This window comes from Chelon labrosus (assembly GCF_963514085.1).
Source record: "Chelon labrosus genome assembly, chromosome: 19".
Lineage (NCBI taxonomy): Eukaryota > Metazoa > Chordata > Actinopteri > Mugiliformes > Mugilidae > Chelon > Chelon labrosus.
Genome location: NC_140352.1, coordinates 12,474,641 through 12,490,327, shown reverse-complemented (window position 1 = coordinate 12,490,327; position 15,687 = coordinate 12,474,641). Strand labels below are relative to the sequence as shown.

Below are 15,687 nucleotides of genomic sequence, written 5' to 3'. Positions count from 1 at the left end.
CCCAAGCAAAACATTTCCTTATAAGTATCTCAGACGTTGTTCATGAGTGATGGTGAATTGAAGCAAGAGATGGATAGCTGGATTAGTGCGCCGTCGGCAGTAATGTAGTTGTTGTACCGGATCATTGAGCTGTACGGTGAAGCTTTCGACTGACACGTCGGTCTACGTTCCAACCCATCACAGACGGTCATGAACTTCTGGGTAGTGATCGAAAGAATGAGATTGAGGATAGTTGCAGCCAAAATGAGTTTCTGAGGGTGCCTGGGCTCAGTCTTCGAGACAGGGTTTGGAGTTTAAAGGTCCAAAGGGAGTTAAGAGTAGAGCCACTTCTCCTTTGCTTTGAAAGGCAACCATTGAGGTGGATTGGGCATTTGGTGAGGGTGCCTCCTGGGCGCTATTCTTCAGAGGTTTATCGTACAGCTGGGAGGAGACCAGGAAAACCCAGAGCTCGCTGAAGGGAGTACATGTCTAATCTGTCCTGGCAATGCCTTGGTATCCCTCAAAAAGACCTGGAGAACGTTGTTAGGATGTTTGGAATACCATAACTAGACTTCTGTCACTGTGACCCGACTTTGGTAAAGTCGTATATTTAAAACTTTTAACATAAATTGGATTTATTAACAACTGAATACTGTGGAGTGTATTTTTAAGTAAATATTACTTATAACAGTGCTGCTCTCAGGGGGAACAGTGACGCTGTGCTTTGGGCCGAAGGATGGTTGGCAGGGTTCTCGATCTCCTTTTCTGTAAAGTAAGTTATCAAGTGTCAGCTTCCCGATAAAAAAATGAACAGCTGTGCGGTGTCTGTGGAATCTGAGCTTTCGTCACATGGAGTCGGCAAGTCTGCAATTTGCCGTACAACTGTGTTTCTAGACAGGCTAACATTGTTGAATGCCTCTTTTCCTAATTCGCTGCAGGCCTTGGTTTGCACCCCCAGCGTAACCGCTCTATTAGCAATGAAAGCAATAGTAATATCAGTCCTGTCTCGGGATGTTCTCATGTCCTGTTTACCACTGTTCCAGATTATAAAGGCACTGAAGCAGGGATTAGCGGAGGCAAGAATAAATCCGTACTGGACCACAGAGGAAGTGTCTAATTGATCGAGACCCTGCAAACATGTGCAGCTGCACATTCATACCCTTTGACAAGAGGTGACATTCCGTGTGCAGTTTAGGAGCTAGTTTTTGACCTCCAGGCCAGTGTGTCCTGTACTAACCTTGTGTTTGACTCAGAGGAATTCCTGTATGGTCGAGGAAAAGCCTGTTTCATATGACATGGGGTCATGTAATGTTACAGTGTGAGAGTTATACTCACAGGAGGCTTAGTGGAGCTGACTCGATGCAGACATAGGATGAGATGAAGCTCTTATCTAGTCACTCCAGTTCTGGGTTTGATGAAGGCAGTCATCTACATCCATGCATGCCATGTGTTGAGCTGTCAAGTAGATGCCTATTGGAGGGAGGAAAACAACTCGGCACTTAATGCCTTGCATTAGCCTAGTGAGGTAATTGTAGTAAATGGATGAGGAACTGGAGATTAGGTTGTTCAATCCCCAGCTCCTTCAGGCCGCATGTACTACTGGTCAACCTGCTCCTCATGGTCAGGATAGCACGTTGTATAATACCCTGCTACCGTCAGTTTCAGCGTGTGTGTTTGAATGGGTGAAAGACCGGAAAATTGTAATGGACTTTGGGTAGAGGTGCAACATAAATGCAGCCATTTTCCATCTAAAAGCAAGATGTCGGGTCTTGGGCCAGATTGAGTTGGTAGGATTAATGGAGCTGGGTTATAAATTTGCAAGTGTGGGCAAAGTTACGGGTCTATTTTAGATCTCAGTGATTCTGATTTTGTCAGCGTCCTCTCCATTTATTGATAATCCTAGTGTCACAGAAAAAGAAAGGTGCTTGGACAAGCGAACAGAAATCTTAAATGTGCGGTTCCATCTGCTCTAATGTGAACCATTTCCGGTTCCTTTAACCTCCTGTGACGGTGATCAGAATATATGTCGCTGAGGACATAATCAGCCAGTTAATTAATAAAGGAAAAAAATAGCTAGAGTTGTAGATTAATATGGAGTTGTTTTCTTTGTTTTGTCTGCCCATGAGTCCTAAGCCAAAGATAAACAGATGGCTGTGATGGAGAAGTAAGAGACAACAAATGTGCACCACTGAGTTGCCAGTTTTTGGCTCTTCTCCTCAAAAAATTTGCATAATTATTTGGCATGAAGTATTTTACTCTGATTGGGTTATTGTTTCTACAGTATCTAATTGTGTCCTTTGTTCTCTTCCAGACTGGATCCCACTCCTCCCTCCGCTTTCCTGAGCCCGACATCCTCCTCCAGCCCTGGCCCGGACGCCATCTGGTTCACCTTTGCGGAGCCTCCAACAACCTCTCTATCTTGCAGCTTCGCATCGAGCCACAACACACCGACCTCACAGGGGGGGACAACTCCTTTCGGAGGCGCCTCCGTTCCCCTCCCTCAACCCCGGGGACGGGACCCTGTCATGTTCCACTGACTGACCTCTCCCAACCGGCGAATGACAAGTGTGCATCCGAGGGTGGGGCTTGCCTCAGTCTCTCATGATTGGCTGCTGGATGGAATTAAGGTGAATGGAACACATGCCCAAGGAGCAGGACTCTAACCCATCAGAGGGAGAAGAGAAACAGTGAGTTGGACATTTAATAGTTTTTTCGTCTGTGCTGATCATGTGCCTTTTTTGATTTTTTTGCTTGGTGTTTCTGATGTTAAGTCTTCCATGACATGGTGTCATGTGTGAATGAGGTTTTGCAAGGACATTCATAAGGCAGTCTTTATTCTTCAGTTTGACTTTTTTCATTCTCACGCTGCTTTGTTTTTAAGTCTCAGGACATATTTATATATTTTTTTTCAGACAAGCGCCTCTCTGAGCTCTTTTCAGAGTGCTTAGCCCTATAGCTGCATCTGACCCCAATGTTCCTGCCTATACTCAAGAAGCAGAGCCAGTGAGGCTGCCCTGAAGACAAACAAACACGGCCCTGTTTAAAGCCCCTTCTCATTAATGAAAACATAATATTAGTGGAATGGGGCTTTTCTCATACGGCTAGAGAGGAAGGGGCCCTCTGTATGGAAGAGGCCTCTGGGTATAGGAAAGAATATATATCAGTACATGTCAGTCTGCGCTGGCTTTGACAAGGTTTTTCATTTGTTTAAACGCCATTATTATGATTTCCTTTAAAGTAATGAGTGAGTACATTTCTCCAGGACAACCTAAAGTTGTCTCTTTAGTGTTTGAAAGTATAATTACGGGTTGGGGGTGTGGCTTCAGAAGATGATGGAAGCTTCTGGTTCATCAGATCATGTTTTCACTCTGTTTAATCCTATTATGGTAATAGGCTGTCGAGGAATTACACACTGCGGAAAGCATTTACCCACAAGCTTATTTATATGGCTATATAATCTGACAACAAAATCTTATTTGGTAAAACTATAATGAAAACCTTAAACCTATCCATGTAATCAAACAGAACCATTTTTTTGCAGGTTTACTGTCTTTATTGTCTCTATTAGAAAGGAAAACATTTCTGTGTTTACCACTTTGAGACTAAGCAGTAAGCAGCCTTTTCCATGCTTTCTGATGAATTGCTGTGGCACCAGTCTCAAGCTGTTTTGCTTCAAGAGTCTTGGTGCTAGCCAGCAAACCATTTTCCCAGTTTTTTAGCTGAACCATCGTAATCAAAGTTGCACAGCGCATAATGGTAGTAAGATGGGGTATGATGGTCGCACTGATTGCTTGCAAGCTTTTGCTGTGTTCTATCCCAAGAACCAGCACAGACCAACTGTTGACCTTCAAGGCTCTGGTTGCCAAGGTAACACTGTCACTGCTGGCTATTTGAAAAGATAATACAGTCAAGGATCCGCTGTTCCATCTGGGTTCACCCGACGCTCCAATCCCGCTACTTTGGTAGTTGAAACCAAATTCATGGATGGTGTTTTCTTACGGTGTGGGGAACTTGCAGAATTTCATTATCATTTAATGGTCTCTGCCTGGATGTGCACCATTAATGCGTATGGCCTGCATGAGTGGAAAGGAAACTCTTTGTAGAGTCAGCAGATACATGTTTTTGGTTCAAGCTGGGAGCCAACGTTTTATGTTCTGATTATTAGGCAAACTAGAACCAAACCAGAGTGGTTTCCATGTTGCCGCAAAAGTGGCATGTAAAGACATCACTATGCATAGACCATCAACATTACATGTTTTAATTTAACTCCTGGACCCTCAAATCCTTTTTCCCCTTCCCCAGTTAAACCTGACCTTATGCAGTAGTAATAACATTGAGGTTATGTTTTTGTTACCATGTGAAGGGACCGGCAGACCGTCTGTAAGGAACCATCATGTGTGAAGCCTTGTAGATTTCTCAGCTATCATGGACACCTGTCAGGAGATTAACAGCTTTGCCGCTGAGGCGCAAGGACAATCGGCATGGTCGTTAATGTAGGAATGAATGCACCGGACCTTTTACTTTACTTCAGTTGACATGCTTGAGTTTAGGAATTTGTTGCACATCTGCTTATTTCACCTGTGAGTGCTGGCTGCAGAGCTTTGCACGTCAAAGATAATTAAAAGCACAAATACTTAAGCTCTAGAGTGGTTGCCACTTATGGTGGATATGAGCGGTGTGTTCAGCATGACAGTGGATTTTATTAAATCTCAAGCACGTCCCTTTTGCATGTTGTCAGCTTGTTGTTTGAACTGAAGAGTGATTAATGATATTCTATCTAACACTTAATTAAATGGTGATACTTCATGCAGCCACTCACATTGTGTCATGACGGCACATTAAGATTCACAAGTTGCTGTACGCTTTACGTCATGTTGGATTTCTGCTTGCATCACTTTTCCTTACATGTCACCACTGCTGATGAAAGATTGCTTGCAAAGTGTTGCATTAACAGCCGCAAAGACTTGCACCACAGTAACACGAGGTTTGTTGAATCCAGGAAATGGGCCAGTTTTTTTTTTATCCTGCGCCTTTATCTGAGATCCTCCCACCCGTCATGCATATGAGAAGATCACACTTCTAAGTTAATTGTTCACGTTTCATTGCTCATCTGAATTTCAGATTCACCACAGGCAGGCACTTTGCTGTAAATAACATAAGATGGGCTGCACTGTAGTAACTGTGTCAAGGAGCCCACAAAAAATAATCTGTGCCTACAAAGGCAGCGATGTCTAAATTCACACATGTAGTGTAGAGAGAAGGAAAGGGGGCACGGAGAGAGTCGTGTTTAGCATGAAAGGATTTTTTCCCATGTCTGTGGCACAACTGAACAAGATTCAGCTTTTCCTTCCTCTGGAGATGAGGACATCCTGCCATGCCCCTGTTGAGAGCATTGTTATGGATTTACGACTTCGGCAGTCCTTTGTTTGTTGTGGCTTTGATAAAAAGTATATACTAATATTTTTGTCTAAATACGAAGGCGCTGTCTTTGGTTGATGTGCTCTTTTAGCGGCATATGGTTATGTTTCAGCGTGTACATCAAAACCTCCTTGGGCTGCAATTGATGCGTCCAAAGCAACCTTCCACATGTAAAGTGATTTGCTCGTCGCCTGTCACTTTGTAGCTGGCAGTCGGTCCCTCTTGTGTATTCTAGTGAGACACGCAAAGCATGAAAATATTTCTAGTGTACGGATGGGGCTACCCTACATTCCAACACTGACAAGTCACAGTCCAGTACTGTTGTTTAGATCAAAGCTGTACGTCGTAAATCTCCATTATCTGAGAAGAAAATACTGTCAACACAGCCATCACTCCATCTGCATTCACCCATACTAGTGAATATTAGATTTTGGTATTTACTTTAAGGATTAAAAAAAGGCTACGTCCTGTAAAGAAGGCTTAAGTAGGTCAACTTGACTTTTAAAAACAGGATGTACAGGTCTATATGGCTTATGATCTGTTACTTTGTTTGCACAGCTCAGATGTAGCTATGGTATGCAGCTATAAATAAACGCATACACTCACGGGGAACGTCAATAATTTCAGAAATGCAGGCGCAGACGTGACATTTGTTTTTGTCCTTGTATGAGTTGTGAGTGAAATTGTGCAGTTTGGGTTTGCTGAAGTGATGAGCTACTCTTCTATTGAACTTGATTGAAGTGGTAGGAACCAAAGTCGTGGGTTTCCTTATGGTAAACCATATGATTTACGCCCGTTGGCCATCACCTCAATTCCGCCACCTCAAAGGCCCCGTTCAGACATTGCATCACGATGCATCCTGGGGAATTTGATAGCAAGTGGCCGGCCTTAAAGTAAAGGTATGAACACAACCAGGTTGTTTGGGACGCATAAAACTGAAAGACACATGACGTAAAGACAGTTCCTCACATTGAGACAATATCCTTGACTTTGGTTCCTACCTCCAAATTCACAGCGGCTTCAGTGGCGGTATTTTCCTTCCAAATAGAAAGGAGAAAACGGAGGTAGCTCATTCTAGGTGGGAAACATACAAGAGTCAACCAGGCTTTGAATGTCCACTAGTAACCGACTGTAAGGTAGAACGCGATGAGTGAAGAGCAAAACTTTTTATATGTGGACAGGGCGTAGTAGTCTGATGAATTCAACATTGTGTTGATTGAGCTCTGTCTTTCATTGCGTACTGCATGTTGCAATTCTTCCTAATATTTACAGCAAGTAATGTTTTTGGAGATGAAACTGTTCCCAAAGGACACTTGGGCACCCTTTGACCTCGCCCTGGGATAACTGCTGCCTCAGTTACCATGGCAATCTACCCCGGGACAAAAAGCATTTAAACCAAAGTTCATCTCACAATTACCAGCACTGTGAGGAAAAAACAGCTTGCCTGCTTTCTAGCCAGGTAGTTGTGCGGTTCGATCAGTCAGTCAATCAGTCAGAGCACAACTAATAAGACTAAGTGACTGAAAAACTGTCAGTTTCCTCAGTCAATTATTGTTCCCGGATTTATAAAAGAGAAGTCGCGTTGCAGGAATCTCAGTGGTGTCTTTTGATAGCGGTGCCATTTGCAGACTGGCATTTATAGAAAATTGATGGTACAGATTTTTCAGTACGAGATATATGAGTCTCAGCATTTAGCTCCATGTGTTTGGTCAGTTTGCTTTCAGTCATTGGCATGCAATATACTCTTCTAACTAAGCCTGTAATTTAGACAGTGGCGGGACACACGAGGGAACAAAGTGTCCATTAGCGCTGGATGCACAGGACGGGACAGACCCAGCTGTAGGCCTGTAGCATGCAGGCACAACAATAGGCGACTGTAGCACGCTAAACATAGGACAGGGGGCCTCATTCAGACTCTGTTATGGATATAATTCTCTGGACTATTCTGAGTGTCTTTGTATTGTTGCATGAGCTCCAAAGCAGGTGCTTCTCCATCTGCCAGATTTCAATTAAAGGTTTAAGTCGCCCTAAATGAGAAAAAAGACCCTTCACCTCACCTCAAGTCTCGTCTAGTAATATTTTTGTGCACCGTGAGGTTCCAAAATGTCCAAGAACCTCATATAATTTCATTACCATGACTGTAGAAACTGAAATGTGTATTAAAAGCATTTGAAGATGACAAAATATAGATTAACCCCAGCCATATCTTTTAGCTACTCAAACATGAGGAAAATTTTCTATAAGGACTGTAACGTCTGAAGTTCTCTGGCATTGATCACCGTTGGCAGCACTTGTAATTTTCTATAGGAGTCATGTGTTCTGCTGGAGCCTTAAGGGAACCTGTCTTAATGTTGTAGTCTCTTGTAGAGAGCACAGAGTTCCCTGACAGACCGGCAATACCTGTTGGAAGCACTATTCGTTGGCTGTCAAAGTCACAAGGGGAGAAGCTGGCTGCGTTACAGTCAGGATGGGCTGGGTGGTGCTAGCAGCAGAGCAAGAGAGTCCCACAGATAAGAGGAAGAGGGCGGGAGAGGCAAGGACTATTTGAGTGGGTCAGCAGGCTAAACTTAGCACAAATGGTAGAGACATCAGAGTGAGAAACACAGCGTGAGGGATGTGTACTATCCGCATCTGCAAATTCAACTAGAAATCCTCCTGTACCATGCATATTTTACCCTGCATCATCAGGTCGGAACTGTGAGTTTGTTTTTTGTCTCGTTTTGTCGATTCTTCTCATTTGCTTCTGGGTATGGGTGCTGTAGTTGCGCAGCATGTGTGCGTTTTCTGCACAGCCTTCGGGCCACACCAGAGTACAGTTTATTGTAAGTTTCACACAGCGTCGCTGCAGAGAAAGTACAGTATATGCACGTCTGCGTGGGGTAGGCTTGGGTTGCAGAGGGGGGCGCACCGTGCAGGCCTTTGCATTTATGGAGGCGTGCTGCAATGTGTATCCTATCCGGGCGTAAGAGCAGGGGATCGAAAAGTAGTGCTGTGCGGTGTGCATGCTCAGCACACGGCGCCGTGCCTCGACCTGCAAAACCTTGCATTCCATCAAAAAATATTCAATTATGCATGAAGTTCTTATCCATGAGCAGGAGTACTTGTATGCGCTAAGTGGCTGTGCATTCACCAGCTGTGTGATCCAAATCAAAACTTCCTGTTTTTTGTTTTTTTTGTTTGTTTGTTTTAAATCAGTTTTGTCTGTGCTTGTTTCTTACACAGCCTCTAGCCATCAGGAAGTTAATTACTACTGAAGATGCAACATCTTGCAGAAATCTTACATAAATATTGTATTTGCCTACCGTTTTCCATTTGTTTGTTGAAGTTCTATTTTGGGATTGATCAGATATTAATAGCAGCGTAGAGCTTTTGCAGAGAGCTATAGATTGTATTATTATTATTATTATAATTATTTCCTAATTGTATCTGTGCTGTGCCAGTTCTCTGACTTTGTGCTCAGCTCATATGAGGGGAAACAGAGTGGCAGGTTGTGGTGGGTTGTCACCGGTTGTTGAGATGCAGAGAAGTCGTTTTAAGAGGCAGAGAGGGAGCTGAACAAAGAGTATCTGTTGATATACAGTTTGCTGATGTTCCCATCTGCACAAACATGTCACGTAGCTGACAGTCTGATGGTTGTCGCCTCCAGCGGCTCTGTGGAGTGATGTGAGAGCCAGCTGGCAGAGAGAGAGAGATGCTTACCTCTGAGTGGCAGTCGGTGAAAATCCCACCTTATCATTTCTGCTGCTGTGACAGCTTTAATTCTTTTTTTTCCCACCATATTCCTGACACCTTAACTGACAATATTTCCCACAAAGTAAATAAAAAGCATCTGTCACGTTCAAAGAAGCGCCAGATTCCTCAGCATATTAAAATTGAGAAACATGCACGCTGCAGCCTCGACTGTCGGTGTGTGCCAAGAAGCGTTGCCTCACAGGTGGACGTGCTAACTCCTTCCACGTTCTCCACCAACGCTCCACAGTGACAGGGACCGTATATGCACGGGACGGGCCACAGAAGAGTTTTAATAACTATGCTGAAAGCCCAGCAATCATGATAAATCATGCTTTGACTCAACAGGCCATTTAAGAGCTTAATTTAATGCTCTGTTAATCCATCTGACATATTTTGAAAGGGCAAAGGGAAGATATGTAACTGAGAAGAAGACACTGCTGTAATTAAAGTCTAGGTAAATAATGAAGGGCAGTTTGAGTTGACATTTAGGCTCAATTACAGCAACTTGTGAACTTAACAGGCAATTATATTGCTATGTTTCTCAGGGGCAAACAGTGTTTGTTGGTTTGAATATCATTTTTTTTAAAATCATTGCTGGTTTTTAGATGCAAACAAATCTGCGGCTTATTTTTGAAGCACGGACGGAAGATGTTAAATGTTTATAAAACATTTTATATTGACCTTTTTCACAGCCAGAAATATAACATAAGAAGAACAAGCTTTGTTCCACGGCTTTACTGAGAACGCTGAATTCATTCAACAGCAAAAGACGATCAAGTTGGGGTCACATGTTTAACGTCGTTTCCCTCATCGACCCTGGCATTGATCGTCTTTTCTAACGCTTTGTTTGAACAACTGGTTGTTTTTCTACCTCCGTGTTTCTGTCCCTCCTGGAAGCTCGTCACCTGATGTTTACCCCACGTGAAGCAAACATGCTCAGAAAGAACGGATTTATTCCAGCCAGAGGGAAACCATCACATCAAGCGTTTACGTGGTTATTAGGAGCTAATACTTTTCTTTTGAACGCGTAATCAAAGGGTTTACACAACCCCTTGCAATCTGAAATTCCTTCTGATCAGTCTGTTCCGATTGAAAGCTTTAAATTTTTATCATTAGCTGAATGCTAGTGTCCACGTAAAGGCAGCTTATGACCTTTACTGCAGCCATCCACCAGGGGGAGCTCTAGTTGCTTTTGCTTCACTTTTGAGGAGCAGTTCCGCCGTCCACCTTTATACAGTCTATGGTCTCTACATGCAGGGAGTCCTGTTATATGAAAATAATAATAATAATGAATTTGCAGCAAGAAACACAACTCATAGCAATAATGAGTGTTTTTAATTTGACAACATTGGAGCATATTAAAACTAATTGTGTGTTGTTTGTAATATAGATGATATTAACCTTTCTTTTTATTTACTGATCATGTCTGAGGGCTTTGGAGGAAGGAAAGGTGAACAATAGTTTGGGTGCAAGGAAAGGTGTATTCGGTTTCTTTATATAGTGTGTAGATTGAAGTGTGGTAGCAACAGAGACTAGATTACACTTTATTCATGTGAAGGTCCAAATGAAGGTGTCATTCGAAAGGCTGAAATACAGCATATCTGATATATTTATATACTTGTAGGGTCTGCAGTCATGTGACATGTTTCAGAGTCGGACAGAACATGTTTTATGTTGGTATGACAAGTGGGAAAATGGATTTTTTATTTTATTATGACTATAATTTACAGCAGCCAGGGAATGATTTAACATGGGAGTTTTTAGGCAAACAGACCCCAAAAATGTGAAATTTCAGTCTCTCCTTTATGAGAATTTGTTCCTTTTGTCTATTACACAGTTTTATCAGTGTTGTGCTGAATTAATAGCCCAAAATCTGCGCACAAACTGACCTCAGGTTGCTTCATACCGTGTAGGTCGGACATAAAACTTGGATAAGACATAAGTCATGACCTAAAGGAAGAGCAGCAGAGGAGGGATCCTTTCGCCAGATTATAAAGCACATAGTGTAATAGACCTCTGTCATGGACAATATACAACCTGGAGTCCTGTGCGCTGCGTCTGACCGGAGTAGGAGAATCATTTTATTTATGGTGTTAATGGAGTCCTGCTCCCTGTCCTGGAGCTGCTGTGGGAGAAGAGCTGGAGGCTGTCTGAGAGCAGAGAGCTGGACTCTCGGGATCCTAGACGCCATCCAGCACTGACAGAGAGCACTCACTGAGTCTATGCCATACATTAACTCTCTTTTCATACTTGCTCCCCCCCTCCCCCTCCTCCATCACTGTGCTTTCATAATTCCCTTCAGAGCTGCCAGTTCCCATCTGTGCTTTGCATGCCTTTCATATGTGTCAGCGTGGTTGCAGGTATGTGTGTGAATCTCCTGCTGAGCGTTGTGTGTGTGTTGCTTTGAGTATGTTTGATCCATACTGAGTTGCAGTCTTTGTTTTTCTTGTGTTATTGGAGAGATTTCCAAAGTGCAATCTTATAATTGGAGTGATTTGGAGGCTTAATTGTATTCCGCAAAAAGTCTTTCCCCTGCTGCCTGGAGTCAGTTTGGAGCTACAGCGAAGACTTACCAAGAAAATCTCCCTTTTCCTTTAACATAAACTTTATGCCTTTACTTTGTGAGCCCCGCTACTCTTCTACTATAAATTAAAGTGTATGGTGGCAAATCAAGCTCCTATTTCTTTGCCTGATTTGAGTACCAGATGGTTGGCTGGTAAAACGATACGGAAAGCTTTCCTCCTTAAATGGCAATGCATGAACTGTACAGATGCATTACATTACCTTTTCTCTACTTGATCTGTTGTTTGTGTGTCATACCGCCGTCGCAGACCCCATTAACAACCTTCATTTAAAAAGATTTCCTGGAAAGTGGCGTCTGATCGTGAACCTTTGCACCTGGACTAACTTGATTTTGTGGCTCGCAGACTTTTCGATAAATATTACAAGTGAAGGGAAGTGATGCTGTTAAATGGAGTCTACTTAGAAATCATCTGTCCAAAGCCAGAAAGCCAGAGACAAAGTGGGAATTTTAGTTTGTATTGTGCATCTCCATATGTGTCTTTCCCTACAATGTATTCTTATACAGAAAAGGTGTACTATATTTAGAGGCACTTTCATTCATTCCTCTTTCTCTCTTTCTCCTTCTTTTTCTCTCTCAGGTGGCTCAATGGCCCGAAAAGGAAGAGGAAGAACAGCCAATGTTCCGTGAAGAGTATGACTGGTGAGTATCTGGTGGACGGTGTTTGGATGGAGAGAAACGTACCTCTGAAGTGGAAGCTAAGAAAGAAACATTTAACTGACAAACCCGACTTAAACTCACCCATTCCGTTTGCCGCAGAGCAGTTTCGAAGCTCGGTGTGTTGTCTCTGATGGCCGCCATCTTGACAGTCCCTGACTCCATCTGACTTCTGGTTAACTGGCAAAAACGTGGCGTGTGAGTGAAGTTGAGGCGGCTGGGTCAGCTAGCGTCATAAGAGGGCACCCACCTGTCAATCAAAGCTGCCGTTCCCTTAATTATGCAGAACTTTAAAGCTTAATATTGTTACAAAAATTCATGTCAGTACAGTTGTCATGGATGGAGAAATTATCCATAGAGACAAAAAAACATTTTTGTACCAGGTTGTAAGCACGTTTATTTCTGCTGTGAAGTTGAAGACATTTCAACAGTGACATCTATGGGGTTTGACTCGCTTTCGGAGCTAGCCTCTAGTGGCTGATAGAGGAACTGCAGTTTTTAGCAGCTTCATATCGTAACAGTGCTTGACTCCACCTAACTAATGGTTAATTACAATACAGGCAAAGAGACCTGTTAACATGTTTATCACTGTAAAATTTAATACTGTATTTCGGAGCCCCCTCAAGTGGCCATTTGAGGAACTGCAGTGTTTATGGCTGAAATCTGAAATTTTCAATCTCCTCAGACACGCACCTCTACTTTTTTCCCATCACTCTGTTTATGGAAGTCTGACTTATTTTTAGGTTCTTTTCATGAAAACTGTCAGTCTCACTGGGGTGAATACAGGCAGCTGAGTGACTGCACAGAAGTTGCCGGCACACGAGTCACTGCTGTCTCGTGTACATTACACTTTCGATTTGTCAGATCCAAAGAGAAAAGGAACAGCACCTTGGCATATGTCATCAATAAGTGAAAGCCTCCTGCTTTGTCTGCTTGTGAGTCGGGCGCAGTTCATTGTTAGAGTGACAGCTTTAAATCCCCCAAGCCGAGAGGGGAGTGAAGAAGGGTGGAGGGATATTGAGAGAGGGAAAGATGGTGTTGAATGAACGCCGACAAAAAAAAATAAAAGTCACTGGTGTCTTGATTTATACCTGCCAAAGCCAAGTGCTTTCCACATGTTTTCCCTCCCAGCAGGCGTATTTGCTGCCTCTCTGCATCACTGCTGGAATCTTGTGCCACACTCTACCTGCCACGGTCCATTTGAACTGGGAAAGCATGAGAGTATGACTGTCTTAGGGGCACACTTGCCCGAGATTGAATTATATACACTGTAGTGATGTCAGCATTTTCCTGGAGGAGAGTCGACCCTTACCCAAACTCAGCGGGGTCCTCAACAGCCATTAAGGACACTTAAGAGCACATTAGTGACCTAATATGAGCATTAACGTCGCTTAGTAATTTAGTAAATTATCATGGTTTGGAAAGAATTAGCTTCAGCGAACTGAAAAATATATCTTTTTTTTTTTTTTTTGCGGTTACTTAAGACAAGCTTTAAAAAAGTAATAATTTCCAATGACAGTAGTCCTGAATTTAAAGGGGAGGTTTACTCATTTGTGATAACTCAATCCAGTTTTGGTGTTAAAATAATAATAAGTGAGTTGATTAACGTAAGATAATCAACAGCTTTAAAGCTGCATCGATCAATTTTTATTTTATTTTTTTGTTCACAGTGCTAAATGCTTGCATTTAATTTTGAAATGATTTCTTGCATTAACAAACCAGAGTCATTTATTTTTCAACCACCCTCAACTCATTGTTCACTGCCCAGTAAAAAGCAAGCTGCAGGCAAATTTAGCAACCAGCTAGCAGAAGAAAGTAGACCCTGTAATTGCTGAAAGGGGAACTACTGTTTTTTACAACCTGGACCTTATTTCTGGCATAAAATACGATCGTTTACTCACCCATATAACTTTTGTGTAATTTGTAGTCGTTCTGGAGATATTTAGATCTGCATATATCCATATAGTGGGAGTGACTGGGGCACCGAGACGCAGCCTCTAAATAACGCATTATCTGCCACGAAACTCATTCATTTCACCAATATTTTGTTATCGTACGCTAGTGCTATTCCCCGTTGAGTCCGGAGTTAGCTGTTATCATCATCCGTGGTCTGTTAATTTTTTGCAACGTGGCTGAATATTTTTCCGATTCCGAGGTTGTGGACGAACCATAGCAGCAGCACAATTACAGGTGAACAATCCGACCGCTGTGGGTGCGAGCAGCGCTCAGAGATGACATCATCCAACAAAATAACAAAATATTGGTGAAATGAACGAGTTTCGCTGCAGATAATGCGTTATTTAGAGGCTGCGTTTCGGTGCCCCAGTCACTCCCACAATATGGATATGCGCAGATCTAAATATCTCCTGAACGACTACAAATGACACAAAAGTTATATGGGTGAGTAAATGATCATATTTTATGCCAGAAATAAGGTCCAGGTTGTAAAAAACAGTAGTTCCCCTTTAACTATTCAACTGTTGAGATCAGACCATAGCTAAATGGGGACGTCATTTTGTCGGGGTGATACAAACAAAACTTTTTTGAGATACGAAATCAGTTGTGACTAAATAATTCCTAGGCAAGACTGGGATTCAGCAGCAGAGACAGTGTGCGCAACAGCAGTGGGCGTACTTGATTTTGTATAATCGCTGCTGTTCCAGCGTATGCGTACAGTCAGTATTTCCCCTAACGTCCTCCATGTTTACAGTCTCAAATGTCATCTCGCCGAGCTGTTGTCATGTAAGGACCTCGGAGAAACAATCCCGAGACCTCTTCAGGGGCCTGGTTCGCTCAGCCTGGTTCGCTCAGCCCAATCCTCACGCTTTAATGAAGCGAAAGGACAGATGTTATGTTGGGGAAACTTGTGAAGACAAAATATTTATCTTGACCCGACCGCGCTAGAAAAATCTCCTTCCCTTTCCTGGGTTTTTGGAGTGACTGCTGAGCCCTGTTATGGGAAGGTTTGGTGACCACAGAGCTGCAGCAGCAGTATTGATTTTGGGCTTGTCTTCCAGCAGAGCCCCAGCAGAACGGTCCTGGGATACATCTGCGGCTGCTCGCCTTGCCAACACAGTGGAGCAGACAGTTTTCTAATGATGATACTCTGCTGACAATATTTCCTCAGTCAGACTTTAATATGTCTGATTTTAACTTAACTGTTTCAGACAAATAGTAATTGACAGCTTAGAGCCAAGTTGGAGCCACATTCTCAATGTTGCTGTCCACATGGATTGTGGAAAGTCTTTGTTCATCCTTTTAGGCACTTGTTTTTAAACTACTGGTTGTCTCCCTTTTCGCAACCCGTCGCGGCAAATATG

The 15,687-nt window shown here is 42.9% G+C and overlaps 1 protein-coding gene across 2 annotated transcripts in view; it reads left to right on the top strand.

Moving 5' to 3' along the window:
- Positions 1-15,687, top strand: part of thrab (thyroid hormone receptor alpha b) — a 140,128-nt gene that overhangs the window by 99,861 nt on the left and 24,580 nt on the right. The window contains exons 4-5 of one of the 2 annotated variants that reach the window (XM_084567361.1): positions 2,291-2,666; positions 12,291-12,352. In XM_084567361.1, the coding sequence (XP_084423487.1) occupies positions 2,611-2,666; positions 12,291-12,352 (118 nt within the window). In that variant the 5' untranslated portion in view covers positions 2,291-2,610. Of the gene's footprint in view, positions 1-2,290; positions 2,667-7,704; positions 8,095-12,290; positions 12,353-15,687 lie in introns of those variants that run through there. The other variant, XM_084567362.1, reaches the window with a different exon arrangement.